This window comes from Kogia breviceps, chromosome 1 (genome assembly GCF_026419965.1).
Source record: "Kogia breviceps isolate mKogBre1 chromosome 1, mKogBre1 haplotype 1, whole genome shotgun sequence".
Classification (NCBI taxonomy): domain Eukaryota; kingdom Metazoa; phylum Chordata; class Mammalia; order Artiodactyla; family Physeteridae; genus Kogia; species Kogia breviceps.
Genome location: NC_081310.1, coordinates 14,025,154 through 14,047,363, shown reverse-complemented (window position 1 = coordinate 14,047,363; position 22,210 = coordinate 14,025,154). Strand labels below are relative to the sequence as shown.

The 22,210-nt window shown below is 37.2% G+C and overlaps 1 protein-coding gene across 1 annotated transcript in view; it reads left to right on the top strand.

Annotated features, from left to right (window-relative positions):
• Window positions 1-22,210, top strand: part of USH2A (usherin) — an 833,496-nt gene that overhangs the window by 601,648 nt on the left and 209,638 nt on the right. The window contains exons 48-50 of the mRNA XM_059039022.2: window positions 8,708-8,906; window positions 12,225-12,393; window positions 21,160-21,381. Of these exons, the coding sequence (XP_058895005.1) occupies window positions 8,708-8,906; window positions 12,225-12,393; window positions 21,160-21,381 (590 nt within the window). The remainder of the gene's footprint in view (window positions 1-8,707; window positions 8,907-12,224; window positions 12,394-21,159; window positions 21,382-22,210) is intronic.

Genomic DNA, 22,210 nt, shown 5'->3' with positions numbered 1-22,210 from the left:
TTGGGTTAAAGATGGGAGACAAACAAAGGGGGAAAACAATGGGAAACGCATCCTGTAATGTTTGCTTTTTAAGTTTTGGCTCCCCTCCTGATCTGCCTCTATTGTTAACTTTTCAGAGTCCTTGAGTGGTTGCTTTTTGTAATTAGAGCAGACTTTTTAGCAGTAATCAGTGGGAGAGAGAGGCTGTAACTGACTTGCTCCGTGTTGACCAGCACAGAAAGTACGAACCCCTCCATATTTTTCTTTATTCCAATGCCTTTGGCAACTTTATTTCCTTTTTTTTTTTTTTTTTTCTTTTTTGGTCAAAGATCTAACAAAAGAACTTATGGAAATCATGCACAACCAAATATTGGCATGTACAATCTTTCCTTTCTTAAAGTGATCTATCGTCGCATGGCATCATTTTCCAAAGGCAAGACTCTAATAAGCAGATATAGGCACCAAGCCATGAAGCAAAATTACACCAACGCCAAAGCCGTTAGCCTCCTGTGTGCATGTTATTGTTTGTGTAATTTCATTATACTTCTGGCATTGTATACTTGTTAGTTATGTTTCTATTTTGATTTAAGAAAATCTCTTTTATATTAGCAACATGCAAAATCAAATGTGAAATCCTTCCAGATAAATGTCAGTAGGCAGGGTTTGCTTCTATAGCATTTAGAATATTTTGGCTTCTAATAAGACACATATTTCTTGGCATCTTTGTTTATTTTTGGTAAAAAGCAGTCATCAGCAAATTTTAACTTTTATATATTTTCATAACATATACCAATAGCCTACCAGCCTGTTTGATTATAAGCATGGAGCATGTCATTTTCATCTTTGGCCTGAACCTATACCTTGCTTTTGACTACAACATCTTCAGTATGAGCCCTTCCACTTGTTTTTCCCATTATATATAAACCAAAGATGCCATAGCACACAAAGGTATTTAGAAAGATCAGATGAAACCTTCTAGTTTTATAAGCTACTCCTCCAGAAACAAACTCTGTTTCTACATCACATTTTCCATACTTGTCATATTATCATCAGCTGCTTCTATATCCCCAAAGAATGCTAACGACTGATCGATAGCCCAGACATGTCTGGCCGTGGCCTACACGTGCCCTGGGTAGTTCATTTATTTGCCTTGGTGGATTTGCTAGAGTAGAATTTAATCAATAGCTAATTCATTAATTCTGGTCCTCGAGAATGTAGAGACTGCACTGTATGAAGATAGCTAGCTGGCTCTGGCTTTGATTGAAATATGACGAACACTGCAACTGACAGCTTTACTGGGTTCCGGGCTGCCTCTGAAGTTCACTTATTTATTCTCCATAAATGGATAAGCTAAGAAAAGAACATAAACAAGGAAGAGTTTTTATTACATGACTGGACTGCTATTCCAGGATGCATGATTTCCAGGCATGAAGCTCAAGGGAAAGCAGAAAGAGAGAACACAGATCATGTCTCTCATTGCCTTTAATGGGATCCATGGCAGTTTTTACAGTTCCAAATCAGTTTGGGGCTGTATTATTGATGAGAAGGCTGAGGCATAATGTCTGTGTAGCGTTCACAAATAATTGTTTAAAAATTTGCCTCTAGCTCCTGAATGATATAAATGATATTTTTACACACCAGCTTTCTTATGATAGCAGCATAGGGTCTGTGTCTCTAAATGAAGGTTAAACCACTGTCTTCATTTAGAAAGGCCGCTAGCTTTTCAAAGTACATGGCTGGGGGTTGAGGATGGCATGACAGGTCATAGCTTGTGGAAAAAGAACTTTCCCCTTTTTGCCTCACCAAATTTGGGTGAAACTTTGAGGCCTCTATATTTTTATACTATGACATTGGATATCAGGACATCTCTTCTATCATTATTTTCCCTCTCTGATTTTTTTCAGTGACTGATAGCTTGAATACTGAAGTAATAACTTTACAATTAAAAACAATTTTTTGAGCCGTGTTTTATTTGTTTAAATGGGGAGTATGCTGCGCTGTAGATGTAGAATGTCAGATCACTTCTTCATCCATATTCTCAACTCCCCTTCTTGCCAGTATGGATAACTTGACACAGCTTTTAATTTGGACTGGAATTGTCCACTTGAGTCTTTGAAGGATATGGGAAGACCTCTCGAAAGAGTGTATTTAGAACTGATGTACACATCCAGTCAATAGTCTGATAGCCATAATGGCTTTCAGGATATATTAGTTCTGATGGCCAATGAATTCTGATCATCAAACTCAGTGTTGGATTAGGAGACCTTACAGAATATTGAGCTTATTCTTAAGACTCTGCCAGCACTATTTCCATTTTCTCACTTCCCTCTCTTTCCCAAACTCCTTTTAACTTCTTGACTTTTTTCAGTTCCCACAGAAGCAGCTCAATCACTGAGCTTTTGAGAGGTCTTTGTATTGCATCTCAACAAAATCCAGTTTTTCCTCCCAATTCACTTTGGCCTTTAACTGCCGCTTTATCCCTGGCTCCCTGATCACTCATTGGTTTATTGGTTTCATTCCAATTCCATTCATTAATTGTGGGTGTCCTCAACAGAAAGACTCTCTCTGCTACTCAAATAGTTCAAATATTCTCACAGTTTTCATCATACTGATGTCTCAAGATCTCTGTCCCAGTATTCTCCCTCAACTCCAGTCCCATATATTCAATGACCTATTAATTTTCTATAAGGATAGGCACCCATCACTTCCCTAACCTCAAGCCTTCATTCTCACCTAACCCAATTTTTCCAACATCCATTTCTGCAAAGGCACCACCGCCTTGCATATGATCGCAGACATCTAGCTTTGATTTTTTTTAATCCCCTGATTTCACTCAATATCAATTTTAGTCTATTTTCTTTTGGAGCAACTTCTCTTAGCTGTTCCTCTTCTCCATTTCCACCACACAACCCTGGCTCATGCTTTTATCTTTTATGTTGATGTACCTGTCTTAATTCAGTGAGATACAAGGAGGAAAGGCTTTACTTTTTGCCTACTACTTGCTGCATAAACATAATATTTTGGATGTACTTTCCCCAACTCTTGAAAAACCTTTCAGGAATACCTTATGGCCTTCACATTATTTTTTTAGTTATGAGTCTCATTTTAGTCAGTCATTGAGATTCATGATCAAGTATTAAAAAGTCCATTCCAGGAATTCCCTGGTGGTCCTGTGGATCGGACTCCACGCTTCCACTGCAGGGGGCATCATAGGTTCGATCCCTGGTCAGGGAACTAAGATCCTACATGCCGCCCAGCGTGGCCAGAAAGAGTCTAGCAAAATTTTTTAAAAAAAGAAGTCCATTCCATCTCCAGCAAAATAATAAGCTCACATGTAGTTCAAATATTCCACCATTTCACAGGTTCAGACCTGATCCCAGTTTGCCCTTTCTCCCTCCTTGCTCTTTCTTGCCTATTCCCTTTCATTCAAATGTGCCTCTTCCCAATGTTACTATTTTACTTCTATCACTGGATAGCCATCCAAGCCCTCTCTTTGGAAGGTGGCACTTTTTTGAACAATTGTATGTTTTCCTTGAGAGAACCCATGAGGATGTCCCCAAAGCCAAGTTCTCTCACATGAGTGTTGCCCTCTGCAACTGATCTATGGTGCCAACAGAGCAGGACACACCAAACACTCTTCTTGCTGGAGCCTCCTTCCCCCAAAACCCACCATCATGGTCAGTGTAACTTCAAGGGAGCTCAAGCCTAGCCATCTTGCAAGACATCCACTGGCTCATAGGAAACGCACTCACGTGCGCCATGCTAAAGATCAACGGTGTGGCAATCTTGTCTTACCCTATCATTAGAGCGGCTCCAGATAATATCTGGCCATTAGAATTCTCTAACTGAGAAGCAAGCACCTTTTCTGTGGTCATATAGGCTGCCAACCCCCATGTCAAGCTGCCCCAAACTCCTTTCTATACTTCCCTCCAGGGACAGCTGCAAATTGGGCTTAGATATTTCTGCATCTCAGGAAGTACCAACCAGGAGAAGCAAGTGCTTCTAGTTTCTCTGAGTGATGTATTTAGAATTCCTTCCTCAGTCTTGAGAATGTTTAGGGGTGGACCGGGGGTGGATTTTAACGTCACACTTCACTAAGTAAATCATTCCTCTTTCACTCTGTGGCTCAAAAATCGCCAGTGGTTTTCCAATGCACTCAAAAATGAATCCAAAGTTATGGCCATCATCAAAAATTCTACAAACAATAAATGCTGGAGAGGGTGTGAAGAAAAGGGAACCTTCCTACACTGTTGGTGGGAATGTACATTGGTACAGCTACTGTGGAGAACAGTATGGAGGTTCCTTAAAAAACTAAAAATAGAGCTACCATATGACCCAGCAATCCCACTCCATATCCGGAGAAAACCATAATTCGGAAGGATGCATGCACCACCACGTTCATTGCAGCAGAATCTTGCTGTTTGTTCCCTTTTAGAAGCAAGATACTTAACGGAGGAATTCATCAGCGGTCATCCTCAGTTTGGGGCTATAGTTTAAGTTACTAAATAAGAGAAACCCCCATTAAACCGTCTTTCATACTTAAGTTACTGCAGAAGCCCACTGATATTTCTCCCTACCCCTACTCTCTTCTACTCTAATCTGCCAGGGTATTACTTCTAAAAGGACTTTTTATTCTGCTAGTGATACCACTGCACCATCGCCCTATTTCACCATCAAATTCCTCAACATAGTATTTGAGGGACTTCATAACTTTCTTCTTAAGTTCAAACTGACCTTCCACTATTGCTGGATGTAAATCATTCGCTCATCAAGTTGGTCCCATTACTCTTCTACATATGGCTAGGCTACTTCTCCCTCTTTTTTTTTTTTTTTTTTTTTTTTTTTTTTGCAGTACGCGGGCCTCTCACTGTTGTGGCCTCTCGGGTTGTGGAGCACAGGCTCCGGACGCGCAGGCACAGTGGCCATGGCTCGCGGGCCCTGCCGCTCCGCGGCACGTGGGATCCTCCTGGACCGGGGCACGAACCCGCGTCCCCCGCATCGGCAGGCGTTCTCTCAACCACTGCGCCACCAGGGAAGCCCTCTCCCTCTTATTTTTGCTTATATGGATCTTCCTGCTCAGAATTCTTCCCATTCTCTTATTCCAATTCAAGTCCACATCCACTTCTGCCGTGAAACCTTCGTTGTTAGTCTAGACACAGTGATCTTTGTTTATGTTTCTATAATACCTATAGCCTAAACTACACACTTAAACACTTAATTTTACACTGCTGTATAATATTTGACATGCTTCAGGTATGCGTGTTTCACATCTCCTCATACTCAAGGACACAGAGTTTTTACCTTTTGATATTTTACTGACTACAAGTTATGCTAAATATTCTGGTGGATAATTAAACATTCAATTATTTGATTTGAGAGCAGAGAATTAATATTGTTATCATATTACATTTATTTAGTTTTATATTAAAAGTGTCCTGATCATTTTTGATAACCGCAATCTGGAATAGTATTGAAGAACTTGAATGTTATATAAATGACTGGCAAAAATGACCAAGCTGAATAGGAATTTTTAAAAGGCCCCTGTAAGCATGATCAGGGAATGTACAGCTATTTATAACAATTTAGATGGATGTCTTAAAGTAATGTGAAGATTTTTTTCCTTTGGCCCAAACAAGAACATTTTGACAAAGTTGTGATAAAATACTAAAATAAAATGTACAGCACCAAGGGAACGGTAACTCTCCATAGAAGTTTTTTCTGAACTGTATCATTTAAATATTTACCAGTAAAGGTAAGTGATAAAGAAGTGACTTTCCCATAATTATTGCTATCTTCAATGTTGTTTTGTACTTCTTGAGCTGAATGTGATGATTATTGTGGTGACGGTGGCCACAGGGGTATATAGTAGTAACAGAAGTAGAATAGTAAATCTACTAACGATATGACAGACTTAAAAAGAAATAGTCAATAGCTCTGATTAGACTTTCTAAACACCCAATGAATCATGCTAAAATGTGTGTAAGCATTGTGGCTTTTATCAGAAGCTCTATTAAGGTAGCTTAAATTTTATTCCTTAGTGCTCTGGAAGCTAAGTAAACTCTAAGTGTCACTTTATGAACAAATCTACCCCCAAAAAAGAAGATCCATTTGAGGATTCATGATAATGTTTCTGCATGAGCCTACCTTTACTGACGTATTAAAACCAGCAAAAAAAACCCCTTCAGTTTGTTTCCCCAATATTTTACATTAATTCCTATGGTTTAAGAATGTTCCTTCTATTTTACTCTTAAACATCAAAGCAATGAAACCATTAATCCAGTTAATAATGGTGTGCATTTCTCAGAGATGTCTTTCATTTTAAACCAACAACCAAAAGATTTTTCAGTGTTACTCCCATGGGTTCTAATGAGAGGTGGACAGGTGTTAAACACCCTATTCTTCTTTGATCACGTACATTAGTGAGCCTGACTCAGATCTTCAACATCAAAACTGTTCTTGCTATCACTAAAAATGTAGGTGGTCTCACTTCACAGTTATTCTGTGCAAGATAGAGAAGTTACAATGGCATGGTTCTACATGGTGTTTTCTAGACTTTACTAGTTTGCCAGCTTTTGTGGGTAAGTCCGACCTTTGAATGTCACTTAATTGTAGTCTTTCCTGTAGTTGATTATGCAATGAATACAAAAGAGGTATCTGCAAAACGTGGAATTAATTTTGAGAGTTGGATAAAGACCTTAGAATAATAATGGTGACTATAGAAGTCACCTGTGAAACTGTTCTCTCATAGGTGACATTAATTTCTTATCTATAGAGTCTTATTAGTGAAAGTGTTATGTTTGTACCTCCAAGAAAAGGAAATAATTTTCTTTTTTAGCAGTCTATTAAAATGTCAAGGTTTATCTTGACTGTGGCTTTTTAATGTAAATGTTTGGGCCTAATTGAATTCCTAACATGTGATGTCACTTAGAATTCTGATAGCGTCCAGTAAAATTTGGCCTGTAAAGACATACTTCTCCTGAAAATAAAAGGTATAACAAAAATATTATTTTACACAGTGGCAGAAAGATGGTCAACATAAGTTATTGTGATAATTTTATTTTAAATCTTAAAGTATAGGGACTAAACTCATATGTACTTGCTCTTCTCCAGAGTATTTACTGGAAGATTTTAAAGCTAACCTGTAACTATTTGTGAATGGTTATTATGGTTGAAAATTCTAGAATTAAAACAGTAAAAGTAATCTTGAGTATCAGAGTTCCACCCTCTTTTTTGAAAATAATAAGAACAAAGATAATTATTTTACATTTACCTAGTGTTTTCCAAATAACAGACTTTCCTTGCTGTGCTGAATTGCAAAAATATGTCATGTCCAAATCTCTGGGGCTTTATTAAAACTTTAACTACTTTCTTCTTATAGACTTCTTAAAAAAATACTAAAGATAGTACAGGTATGTCATCTAGACTGTGTCATTCTGACAAGTAGATGTAAGTGCAGAATTAAAGTTCTGCACATTAACCTGAGAGTAGATCATTTTATTCAGGATTCACTCTTCTGTGAACAGCTTTATATTATGATCTCACTCAGTACAGCAGATGAAATATTAATAGACCATTGAAAATGCAGTAAAGTTTTGGTCCCACCTTATGCCTTCATTGTATACCAAACCACCCAAAACAGTATATTTATATATTTAGAATAAACCGTGGCTCAATTTTTAAAAATTAAACATCTTCAAGAACATAATATAAAGGAGTTTGTTATGGGAATCTCCAATTCCTCTATTTCTGACCACAAAACATATTTGATCATGGTATATAAAGAACTATTGCAGAATTAAATCGGTTTCTATGAGTCAAAAAATTAAGATAAAGTATATTTGGAGGGAGCTTATCAATTTTATCAACTGATAAAATTTATAAATGTTATGTATCAATAAATACATTCATTGATCAATTTTATCAATTGATAACTGATAAAAAGATTTTATCAATTTGATCATGTACTCTGGCTATAAGTCACAAAACAACCAACAGTAGAGGCTCAAGTAAGTAGTTCTAGAGGTAGATTGTTGTTGGCATTGGTTCAGTTATAACAAATACCGCAGAGGTCTCTTTGTGATTCTCATGGTCTTTCCCAAATGGTTGCAAGAAGAATGAGGTGATTGCCAAAGTTCCAGACATCATGTTTAGCAGAAAGATAGAAAAGGGGAAAAGGCGACAGCCGCATCAAAGAAGCTAAAATTTCCTAGGGACCTTTATTAGAATCCCACCGTCTTCTGGTCGCATCTCTTTAAGCAGCTATGGGTCACGTGGCTAGTCCTAGCTGAGGGAAGGAAGGCAAAGGAGAAGGGGATTATAAATAGGCATTAGTCTGACACATATTCTAATTCCCACCCTATTTACTAAGTCAAATTATTTGTGTCTTGTTTTTACTTATCAACAAAAACTTTCTGTTGATTTTTTGACTACGCCCAAACAATGATACTTTCTTTTTGCCTCTGAAATTTAAAGTGGGAGACCACCGGACGCATGTCATGTGTTATTCTCCCAAAAGCTTAACTGGTTTTGATTGATTCTCAAAACATAGACTATGGTAGTAACATATATCAGAATATATATTAGTATACGTATTCTTTTGCTCCAACTTTTTAATTAGGAAGCTGTTGATGAAATAGACCTTACGACCAAACTAGAAGGCAGATGAGACAGATAACAGCAATGTTAAATGTTGTCTTTTCAGAAATACTGATTATTCTGTCCATTGCAGATCCCTTCAGATTGATTGGATGTCTCCAGGGAAGCCAAATGGCATCATTCTCGGATATGATCTCTTACGGAAAGCATGGCGTTCATGCCTTAAAATCCAGAAGTCAGTGCAGGACCACAGTCATGAACTCTGCAAAGCAGTGAAGTGTCAAAAACCTGAAACTATCTGTGGACCCAGGTGCTACTCTCCTGAGGCTAAGGTAAATCTTTTCAAACTAGTCAGTGAAATATGTTTTTCTCACTAAACACTCCAAGTGAAATCACTTGCTTTTTTTTTTTTTTAACATATATAATTTTATTTCTCAAGTATACTTCAAGAAATCTGGGGAAAAAAGAAATTACAATTCAACATAATAAATTAAAACTATGACTTAATTTTTTAAAGATTATCTCCTGTGTCTGTGATAGATGATATTGCTATCAAGTGACCTCCAGAAAAGTGAGAGGATACTTTTAACATTTTACATTTGTGTCTGAAGAAATCACTTGCTTCTTAAACCATGATTTATCATGATCAAGATTTCCACCTGTCAAGAAGACCCCATGGAAAAGGAAGGATGCTTATACAAATCCTATCTTCCTGATGAACATTTTAGCCTTCTCATTTTTCATCACCTTCACAGGAAAATGAGTTTATTGAAATGATAAGGAGCCTCCCGAATTTGTTTGATTGAGTGACTTGAATTTTCTTTACAACAAATCCATCCAACTACAAGTGGGTGTTTGTTTACATGACACTGATGAGTAACTGTGAGCGGGGCCTTTCATGGTTTGACTGAAACATTTTTAAATTATGGCCATTTGCAGATTAGTGTTCATATTAGTTGCAGTTTAAGAATCAGATCAATAATACAGGCAGACAGAGGGGTTTGTAAATGGTTTTTATTGATAAATGATGCAGAAAAGCCTTAGTTTGAAGATAGGATTTCACATAATGAGATAATGTTCCTATTTGTCCACAGCATCACACGTGTAATGACTAAAGCTACTACTAAACTCAAAAGATTCACTGCAAAAGGACATAGTAATTATGAAAGTGAGTTGTGGAAGCAATATGGATCAAAACACAAATTATTATGGCTGACACTGGCTAAGCAGTTGCTATCATCTAAGAATGTCATAAAACTAGGAGTTACTAACTGTACTTTTCTTTGACACTTAGGCTCCAGAGTTGTCATTATGCCTAAGTTTTATGTCATTTTAAGGCATTAAATGTGTGCCATCTGATAGCACACTTTCATAAAATGAAATGAAATTTAGGATTTCTGAGAGGAAAAAAAATGGCTAGAATAAATTTTCCCATTAAAATTCTCCAGGAGAAAAAAAAATAACTTTGAAGCATTAAACAAAGTCATTTTTACTTTAAGGATTAAGGACACACACAGGTATTGTCAGCGAAAGAGGAAGTCAGTTCAAATCTCAAGAGGAAAAAAGTTGTTTGTATATTTTGTTTGGGGTTAACTATGAATGTATATTTCCTCGGTGAGAGGTTGGAGAGAGGTAGAAAATAGGTTTATTGTGAGTCTAAGAGTCTTTTGGCTAAATCACTACAGGAGCATCTGTAATAGTTATACAGGCTTCCCCGTGTGATTACAGCCATGGGTCTCAAACCCCAGTATCACACCTGGAGGGCTTGTTAAAACACACACACAGCAGGTCCCACCCCCCGAAGAAGTCTGGGGTAGAGCATGAGAATTTGCATTTCTAACATGTTCCTGGGTGATGCCTCTAGATCTGGTCCAGGGACCACACTTTGAGAATCACTAGATTACAGAATTACTTTTGGAAACCATAGAGCAAGTAACAGGCTGCCAATTTGAATATTAGCTACACACTTACCAGCTCAAGTTACTAAAATTGTTTTCTGAGACAACAAACTTGAAGACTGAATTCGAAGATTAAGAAATACTCTGTTCAGGAGGAGACCTCTCAAGAGACATAATCTCCTGAAAATGTCCCCTTTGGGGACCCATCGATGATCTAAACCAGAGTTGGTTAGAAGAAAGGCACAAGTTTCACGTGACTGAAAGAGCTTGAGAATGGCACTGACACTGAAAGTATGGAAGGGAACCAGTCCTAATGACCCATCACTAAATAAATGCTTGAAAATCTAAAAGGATGGTAAGTCCTAGAGAATCTTGCTGAAGGAAAAGGCAAGATGTTCTTTGATGTCTAGAAACTCATTATACGTGAATGGGACTTTAATAAATTCTTTAAGATTGTACAACAAAGGGCAAGATTTTAGGTCACTGTCATAAAACAAGAGGAAGGTGTGTATTGCTTTACCCTGAAAGCAAAAATGACCAGCATTCCTAAATCCCACATAAACACAAAGAGAAGAGTTTTTGCTTAACTCTTTTAAAATGGGGCATAATTTGAAAATTTACTTGTCACACAGAATATGGCATCAAAGAAAGGAGTCATGCAATTTATCCTTGGAATTAGGCTGATTTTGAATCCACATTGCCAATAACTTGATACAGCAAAGCCAATTTATTGCAGTTAGTTTACCAGGGCTACCTGAGGAAACATAGAAATAGACTTCTGCCCAGTTTCTTTGCTCTTTGGTCACTTTTGAGAAATGAATGAAGTACTAAGCTAGTCTTCAGACTTAGAGATTCCATATTTTACTGCCCTTGTGTTAAGCATGAATCAAATGTCAGTGCAGGCTGGAAGTAGCAATGAGCAAAAAGGTAAAAGAGGAGCACCTCTTAAATAGTGGTTGGTTTTGTCTGCCACAGGAAGCATCTCTCTGGTTAATGCAGCTTATGCTGAGTATATGTTTTGAGGCTACATCTCAACACTATTCCGTTTCATTTGTTCTAGATACAGAGTGTCAGTCTCTCAGACCTCAAGTGAGCATGCAAAATAATTATTTCATTGCTCAAGCACATAATTTCTTCCACAGCTCCTGGAGAAAACACACTGTTAAAAGGGCTTTTCAAAATTAATTTCCATATAAATTTCCTTTTATATACATACACACACACACACACACACACACACACACACACATATAAATGTTGGACACTGTTGAGATTGCCTTGTCTGAAGATTGGGTTCATAAATAAGTGATCATATAAATTAGTGTAAGGAGAATGCAATGTATTTTAAAAAAAAGATCAATGAGAGACAGGTTTCCACAGATGCAATGTTTTTAAATTAAACAATCATTAAAATAAAAACATATACATGAAGGAAATTGTTCATTTACAATTCTAAATCATCTTCTCATTGGAAGCACTGACATTCAAAAGATAATTCATATTTATAGAATATTATAATAGCGCACAAAGCATGGTTGAAGGCTAAAAGGAGCTACATTGTATCAAATAGCATTGGTAGAATTTGAATGATACAGAGAAAATGTACTTTTTAAACCTTTAAATTTTTAGCAGAAATATGCTACATTTGGTCTCAGATCAAGTCCTTATTAAATAATAACTGTATCACATAAGATATGGTGGTACAATACTTTTAATAAAACTATTTCTTTATACCTGATTCTCAAATTTCAGGTGTGTTGTAATGGAGTTCTCTACGACACCCAGCCTGGACACCACTGTTGTGAAGAGAAGTACATCGCATTTGTTTTGAACTCAACTGGAGTTTGTTGTGGTGGCCGAATACAAGAGAGACAACCGAATCATCAGTGCTGCTCGGGGTATTATGTTAGGATTCTACCAGGTGAGGATCATTTCCAGTAGTATTCGGTAATCTTGGGAACCAGAAAAAACAAACATGTGACTTGTGTCAATGAACTAGTTTAAGCACCTCCCCACCAAAGATTAAACACTAACACATAGCCAATGGCCGGCTTTAGGTATCGTTTCTTCTCTCAGCTTTTTTGAAATATAAGCAAGACTAGGTACAAACTAGAGAGGGAAGAGAGACTCATTATATGTATTACATAAAGAAATATATCTGGAGAAGTGGAGAATTCCCTTTTTTGTGACTTTATTTTATCCACATGGCTGAGTATTTCGCCATGAACTCTGTGAAATTCTTTGTGTTCCACTCCATGAAGCTGTTCTCCATTTTCTCCATTTCTGTTCTGAAGGATGTACGCATTGTTCCTAGAGGAATCATAACCACAGATTCCATTTATCTGAGGCCCCCTAATTGCTCTAGGTCTGGCAGGGGAAGGAGGGATGTAGCAAAGAGTAGCACTCAGGAATTTTTCCCTCCTCACCTTCTTTTCCTCCTGTCTTATCAGCCAACTGAATAAGCCATTTTCCAAATCCAACTACACAAAACAATGTCCAGTGAATATAACTGAAAATAAAGATAACAGTTGGCATTTATAAAACAACAAGTTTCTGGCACGCTCTGTATTCAAGGCTTTACATATGATATGATACCTTATATTTTTTTCACAACTGTAGGAGACTGGTATTTTATCTTAAGTTTACAAATAAGGAAAGAGGTTCAGAGAGGATCAGTAACATGCCCAGATCCACATAGATGGGAGTAGAAGAGCTGAAATGCAAATCTGTGTGTCTTTCCAAAATCCATGCTCTTTTGAGCAGTCTACTTAATAGGTGTTAACATAATTATTAAACAACTATTCCAGACTTCTAAAAACCTTCATTACTGTTACTGTCAGTTACTATTTATTCTAGAAAAGCCATTGAGAATACAGATTTTTTTTTCCTAGTACCTAAGTTTAATGCCGATTTCTTCTTTAAAAGCATAGAAAATAGATATGGGAGAAAGAGAAGAAAGCTAAGTGGTTGGATGCCCAATGCTTTGAGATATCTAGTTTACCATGAAATTTATGCCAAACATGTAGTTAATTCAGGTATTGTTCAGTGTACCTTGTGTTTGGTACAAATATATCCATCCAAGATATCTGTATCGAGAAATTGTCTCACCCAGTATATCCTTTACAAAACACTGGAGCAAATAGGGAAAGTGAAATGATTAAATACTATACAGGTTTATTCGAGGCAAAGATCTTCTATTCTTCATAATTTTTCCTTAAAATTAATAGAAAAATCTGCCTTTGTAAAAGTACAGTTATTTCTGATTCTTATGCAAAAATACTTTCACAATTAACTCTTAATCAGCTGGATTTTCCAAGTAAGAAAACACAACAGTGACAAAAACGAAGATTTTGCAGAAAAGCCTTAACTTCGTTATACTACAAATCATAGTGTTAGGCAATGAATTAAACACTGTCAAATGCTTTACTCTCTCAAAATAATTTACACTTTGGGAGTTTTCAACTATATTTCACATCTTCCCTCCTTGTAAAAAAATTTGCCTTGAAAATTGTAACTATAGAGGTGAGATGGAAATTTTCTGTTCCATCCTTCCCATTCTTCAGACCAATAGGTCATATTAGGCTTTTCTCTAAGTCTAGCATAGAATTAAACAATTGTGTTTTCATCTCCAAGTCACATTAATTTTTTTTTTTTTTTTTTTTTTTTTTTTCGGTACACGGGCCTCTCACTGTTGTGGCCTCTCCCGTTGCGGAGCACAGGCTCCGGACGCGCAGGCCCAGCGGCCACGGCTCACGGGCCCAGCCGCTCCGCGGCACGTGGGATCTTCCCAGACCGGGGTACGAACCCGCGTCCCCCGCATCGGCAGACGTTCTCTCAACCACTGCGCCACCAGGGGAGCCCTAAACTTTTTGATAAGTTATGATTTGCCATGAACTGTCCCAACTCTGAAAAATATCCACTGTGCCTTAAAACTGATGAAAAACACTTGGCTGCCTATGTCATGGCTATGAACACCTAGGATCTTTACCTGTCACCTTTCTCAATCCTAGCACAAAATGTCAGATCTCCAACTAAGAAATCAATCTACTTTTGTTCTATGTCCAAATAAAATTCAACTCTTTTCCCCCCAAACTGAAATAAGTCATGGAAGCTCAAAGGTCATTTATTGATATTATACAAAACTTTTTAATAAGTAATTTTTAAAACAAGAGTTTTTAAAACCTCCATGATCTGTATATTGATACATGCTCATTCAGACCTCAGGCATTTTATTTTTTTATTATATATTTTTTAATTATTTATTTATTTATTTTTTACTGTGTTGGGTCTTCGTTGCTGCAGACAGGCTTTCTCTAGTTGTGAAGAGCGGGGTCCACTCTTCATTGTGGTGCACGGGCTTCTCATTGCGATGGCTTCTCTCGTTGCAGAGCACAGGCTCTAGGCACGCAGGCTTCAGTAGTTGTGGCTCACGGGCTTAGTTGCTCCATGGCATGTGAGATCTTCCCAGACCAGGGATCGAACGCGTGTTCCCTGCATTGGCAGGCGGGTTCTTAACCACTGCGCCACAAGGGAAGCCCTCAGACCTCAAGCATTTTAATATCTCCCAATCTGTTGAGGATGGCCCACATTTGGATCTTTTAAGTGGTTAATTTTTCACAGGATGAGAATGCCTATCTTGATGTCAAAAGGAAAAAATGCAATCTTATTGGATAATCAAAGAAAATGTTTTACTCCAGTCATGAATCTCAATATATCAGTACCTAAAAGAAGAGATTATATTGTGACCTCTATTTTCAGCCAATAGTCTTTATTAACTGGTTTAACACTGTTTACATTAAGAAAGAAAACGTGTTGACCCCAAACCATCTTATATTTCAATGTAATTAAAATTCAATCAGTAGTCTGCCAGTTCAAGGCTGAGACAGGTATAGGCATTTTGATATTTCTAGACAGGTCTGAAATCTCGGTGAATAATATTTACTTCATTTTGTTGGATAGTATTGACTTCATTTTTTGTCACAACTTTCCTCCATAGAACCCCTATAATAAAGAACAGCAGAGGAAAGAATGCTCTTCCCATCCCCCCTTTTTTTATAAATGTGCTAATGACCTCAAACTAAATGTTAATGCGGGTCATTCTTTGATAAGAATAATTAACTGTTAAGACTGCATGGTAGCTTTTAGAGAGAAAACATTTTCAAGCCTGTCGTGAAATAGATTCATTTTGAGAGGTTAATGAGAAGGTGACTGATCCTTGTATCTTATGTCTAATAGCCCTTTTTGAGGGGGGGAAAAATCAGTTTTACTTCTCATTGATATAATCCACACCTCTTGTTATGAAGCCTTTTCTTCTGTCAGTAACTGAATAACATTCTGAGGGATTCCAGAAAATATGACTAAAATAGCCAATGGATATTTGTTATACTCAAAAGTGGAGGTGTTTTGTTTTTGTTTTTTTTAAGGGTTGGTTTTCCCCAATACAGGTGTGCACACTGTTCCTCTAAGCCCACCACTGTCCTAAGTGATGTTTAATTAACTGGTGCTGCCCCTGGACCTTGTGACACATTATGTTAAAGAAAGTTTGCCAACAAGGGACACCAAGTTCTTTAGCTGTAAAGGTTTAAGAAATGGGAACTACATTGCAGACCAGACAGGAAAAACCTCTCACCCAGAGAAATGTAACAAATACAGCAACTGCACTGTTCACAGTAAGATCATTTCTCCATTTCTCTAGGTACCTCATATAAGTAGAATCATATAATATTGGTCCTTTTATGACTGGCTTATTTCACTTAACGTGTTTGCAAGGTTCATACATGTTGTAGCATGTGTCAGAATTTCCTTCCTATTTCAGGTTGAATAATATTCCATTTGTGTGTATATACAATGTTTTCTTTATCTGTTCATCTGTTGATGGATATTTGGGTTGTTTCCACCTTTTGGCTATTGTGAATAAGGCCGCTGTAAACATTGGTGTACAATTATCCGCTCGAGTCCTTGCTTTCAGTTTTTTTGACTATATACCCAGAAGTGGAGTTCCTATATCATATGGTAATTCTATGTTTAATTTTTTGAGGAACCGCCATAGTGTTTTCCACAGCAGCTACACCAACAGCAATGCACAGGGTTCGAATTTCTTCACTTTCTTGCTAACTCTTGTTATTTTCTGGTTTTGTTTTGTTTTTTATAATAATCATAACTGGGTGTGAAGTGGTATCTCATTGTGGTTTTGATACACATTTCCCTAATAATTAATAATATTGAGCTTATTTGTGGTTATTGGTCATCTTCTTTAGAGAAATGTTTATATGTATCCTTTGCCCATTTTTTAATTGGATTGTTTGTGTTTTTGTTATTGAGTTGTAGAAGTTCTTTATATAGTCTGGATATTAATCCATTTTAAAATATGTGATTCGCAAATATTTTCTCCTGTGGGTCACAGTTTTAATCAGTTGGTAGTGTCTTTAGATGCATAACACATTTTAATTTTGATAAAGTCCAAATCATCTATTTTTCTTATTGCTGCCTGTGCTTCTGGTGTCATATCCAAGAAATCATTGCTAAATTCAATGTCATTAAACTTTTCTCCTATGTTTTCTTCTAAAAAATTTATAGTTTCAGCTTTTACATTTAGGTCTTGGATCTATTTTTATTTAATTTTTGTATATGGTATAAGGTATGGGTATAACTTCATTCTTTCCATTTGGATATCCAGTTTTTCCAACAAATTTGGTCCTTTCTCTATTGAATGGTCTTGACATTCTTGTTGAAAATCATTTGGTTATACACCCGAGGTTTTATTTCTGAGCTCTCTGTTCTATTCCATTGGTCTATATGTCTGTCTTCGTACTAGGATCACACTGTTTTGATTCCTGCAGCTTTATAATAAGTTTTTCTTTTTTTTAACATCTTTATTGGAGTATAATTGCTTTACGATGGTGTGTTAGTTTCTGCTTTATAACACAGTGAGTCAGCTATACGTAAACATATATCCCCATATCTCCTCCCTCTTGCATCTCCCTCCCACCCTCCCTATCCCACCCCTCTAGGTGGTCACAAAGTACTGAGCTGATCTCCCTGTGCTATGCAGCTGCTTCCTACTAGCTATCTATTTTACATTTGGTAGTATATATAAGTATTATATAAGTATATATAATAAGTTTTGAAATCAGGAAGCGTGAGACCTCCAACTTTGTTCTTTTTTGAGATTGTTTTGCTAGTTGAGGTACCTGGAGATTCCATTTGAATACTAGGATGGATTTTTCTGTTTCTGCAAGAAGTATTGTTGGGATTTTGATAGCAATTACATTGAATCTGTATGAGGCAGGAGATAGATGGGCCCCAGGCTGAACAGTTTCTCCCCTGTGGACAGAAACTCCATAATAGCAGAAACTCCATAAAAGCAGGATGGATGGAGAAGGCTGGGCCCCACCCAGAAAAGATATAAAAGACCACATATTCCTCATTCTTGAAGTCAAGGAGACCTCCCCAACTACACATGTGCGGAAAGGCTCCTTGGAGGTCAAAAGGAGGGGGAGCCACCCCATAGTAAGTGATGTCAACTACCCATAGGCCTCTTCACTAGAATCCATCTTGGCTAAGAGATGCTCACGCACACATGGGAGGACCCCGAGATAAACCATATATGGACTCAGAACCAGGCAAAGCAAGATGAGTGGCCAAAGGAAACCCAGAAGAAATGCTCCATAAAAGTGACTCCAACTACCACGAGGGTGAGACTCTCTCTCTCTGAGCCCTCCCATGTGTCTATCCACATATACTGTACTCTTTTTCCTCGTAACAAAGCCTTTACTTGCTTCACGACTTTCCGTCTCTATGTGGAAATTCATTTCGACACAGCTGACAGGCCAGGGCCTTGTCACTGGCCACTGGTCCAGTGGCTAGGATTCAGATCTCTCACTGCTGTTGACCAACCTCAGTCTCTGGCCAGGAACTGAAATCCTGCTTCGAGCTGCTGAGTAGTATTGACATCGTAACAATATTAAGTCTTCTAATCCTTGAATATGGAATGCTCTTATATTTATTTGACTCTTCTTTAATTTCTTTCAGCAGTTTGTAGTTTACACTGTACATTTTCTTCACCTCCTTGACTAAGTTTATTCTTAAGTATTTTTACACTGTTGTAAATGGAACTGTTTTTTAAATTTCCTTTTCTGATTTTTCTTTTTTGTGTGTGGTATGCGGGCCTCTCACTGTTGTGGCCTCTCCCGTTGTGGAGCACAGGCTCCGGACACGCAGGCTCAGCGGCCATGGCTCACGGGCCCAGCCGCTCCGCGGCACGTGGGATCTTCCCGGACTGGGGCACGAACCCGTGTCCCCTGCATCGGCAGGCGAACTCTCAGCCTCTGCGCCACCAGGGAAGCCCTTTCATTTTTGTTTTTTATAGTGTATGAAAACACAAGTGACTTTTGTATGTTGATTTTGTATCCTGCAACTCTGCTGAATTATCTTATTAGTTCAAATGGGGTTTTGAGTGTGGAATCTTTAGGGTTTTATACATATGAGGTTATATTGTTTGTGAACAGAGATAATTTTACTACTTCCTTTTCAATATGGATGCCTTTTATTCCTTTTTCTTGCCAAATTTCTCTGGTTATACTTTCAGTATCATGTTGAGTAGAAGTGGTTAAAGTCAGCATCCTTGTCTTCTTCCTGATCTTAGAAAAAGCTTTCTTGAGAATAACATTGAGTATAATGTTAGTTGTGGGGTTTTCTCATATGCTCTTTATTATGTTGACGTATTTTCTTCTACTTCCAGTTTGTTAAATGTTTTTGTAATAGAAAAGTGTTGAATTCTGTCAAATGCTTTTTCTGCACCGGTTGAGACAACCATGTGTTTTCCTTCATTCATTCTGTTAATGTGGTGTATTACATTGATTGATTTTTGTATGTTGAATTATCCTTGCATTCCAGGAATAAATCCCACTTGGTTATGTTGTATAATCATTTTAATGTGCTAATGAATTGAATACAGTTTGTTAGTATTTTGTTGAGAATCTTTGCATCAATATTTATAAGAGATATTGGTCTGTTGTTTTCTTTCCTTGATGTGTCTGGTTTTGTTATCAGGCTAATTCTGGCCTCATATATTGAGTTAAGAAGTATTTCTTCCTCTTCAATTTTTTGAAAGAATTTGAGGAGGATTGATTTTAACTTTTCTTTAAATGTTTGATAGAATTCACCAGTGAAGCCGTCTGGTCCAGGACTTTTCTTTGCTAGGAGGTTTTGATTAGTGATTCAATTCTGTTACTAGTCATAGGTCTATTCAGATTTTCTATGTCTTCATGATTTAGTCTTGGTAGGTTGTAGTAATTTGTCCATTTCACCTAGTGGGATGGGTTTTTGACCAATGAATTTTGGATAAGAAAGACCTCAGGGATAACTGCTAAGAGTTCTTGCCCTACTTTTATACTCTTTCTATATCTATCTGTAGTTAAATATTGTCACATATTTTAAGTATCATTTTGGTTAGCAGTTCATCTGGCTTTCACTAACCAAGTTTTGGCATATCCTGTCTTCACAAGAGGATGAGCTAATTGACAGAGATCAGGGAGTCCAGGACTATAGATCCCTGAGGCAATCCTAAATTCTTCAGGGAACTTGTGCCTTTTCCTAAGAAGGTTTGGCAAGTCATTAACTAGATTATGTAAATTTTATCTGGACAGTGGTTTAAAGCTATAAAACCTGCCAGGTTGGGCATCATATTCACACACCTCATAAGATTTAATGAAGGGATAGTATCTAGGGAGAAAGATATGTTTAAGAAGGGGCAGTGGAGGAAATAGAAGAGGGTCTCTTGAAGGTGTAGGAAGAAGAAGAGTAGTAAGGCAATGGGAGGAGAAGGTCAAGGTTCCAGGGGCTAGGAAGGCGTTGGTCATGAGATAGAGAGGAAAGATGAAATTTGATTTTTACATTTTCCAAGTTCTTGTTAGTCCTTTCTAAGATATCCTTAAGAAAAGCAATTAAAAAGATTTTTTTGTCTTTGAGAAGCCGCTTCATACAAAAACAAATGACTACTAATATTTAGAATATTTCATCCCAAGGCACTAGGCAAAAGATTATTCTATTCTTGTCTCAAGTTTCTCAGAATATCATATAAAGGGGAAATGTGAGTGGAACTCCATCAGTGAAATGCAGTGTCTGCCATAGCTCAGCAAAATATAGTATGCAGATTTGAATATAGTATTTTTACCTCCTTTCATTTAATTAAACTTTCCATTGGAAATCTTTTGTTTGGTTAAATAAATGTAGTTTGGTTAGAGAAATTATAATCAAAGGCAATACAAATTTATCAAGAATTGATATCTGAGTCCATCTCACTTTCCAAAAAAAAAAAAAAATACATATATATATATATATATATATATATATATATATATATATATACACCCTAAATAGAAAAGTATTTGTAGACAAACTTTTTTGTAATGTCACTTAATCCATGTCACCAGACCTCATGTGCTCATGTATCAGGGCTCAGAGAGAAAATAGGCACCAGAGCATTGCCTCGAAGTTGGCACAGACACGTGTTTATACAGCTTCAATGCAAACATTTTGAAGTGGTATTGAGATTTTGCAACGCCAGTATGACGATACCCTTTCAACCAGTTGGCATCTGCAAGATCATTGTGATAAAATTTAGTCGTGAGTCAAAGCATATTTTTTTTTAACTCGTGCAATGATGGTTATTGTCGTAAATTGACAGGTGAAGTATGCTGTCCAGATGAACAGCACAATCGGGTTTCCACTGGCCTCGGCGACTCCTGCTGTGGCAGACTGCCATACTCCACGTCCGGAAACCAGATTTGCTGTGCTGGGAGGCTCCATGATGGCCACGGCCAGCAGTGCTGTGGTGGACAGATTGTGAGCAAAGATTTCGAGTGCTGCGGGGGAGAGGAACAGGGTGTGGTGTACAGTCGCCTTCCAGGTAAGGGAGCCTCATCTACCTTTCAGTAGAGGGAGAATCTCTGAAACAGAGAGGTTGAGAAATTTGCCCTAGATATAAAACACATAAGTAATGAAAGCTCACGTTAATTACATCTAATGTGACAAATAGCTACACATTGTCTAACAAAGAAAAATGTAACTTCACATTTTTTTATGTGCATGTGATGTGTTTCATAAAAGCAGACCAAAACTCTTTCTTCTTGAAAAGTGTCATGTCCACCAAAAAGCAAACAAACAAACAAACACATGAACGCATTGGTTCTGGACCAAGAGAATAATTCATAGCAATACTGAGAGTATACAAATTATTATTGATGATGTGCCATAATTCTTTTACTCCTTTATTTTTCTATAGCTATTAAACTAGCATTAATATTAATAGCAATCATTATCATTAAATGAGTACTTACTATCTAGGAGGTACTATGCCCAATGTTTTATACATTATTCCCTCAATTAATCTGTACAGAATAGGTACTGTTATTATTCACATGTTTAAAATGAGGAAGCTGCGGCACAGAGATTAGTCACATGCTCAAGATCACACAGTTAGTCAGATCTAGTTTCGGGGGTGCCAAAATTTATAAAATTTGGGAGACGCTTTTCGAGAAAATAAAACCAAATGATGAAGACAAGATAAAATATAAATATTTATTTGTAAGGGGAAAAGAAATGACAGGAATTATACATGTAAAAGGATAAACCTGGCAGATTCCAGTAACATAAAAATAGTATATTTGGATTATATAATTTCTGACATCCCTCTAGATTTTTTTCCCTGACATGTTTAACTGACACCCTTGGTCACC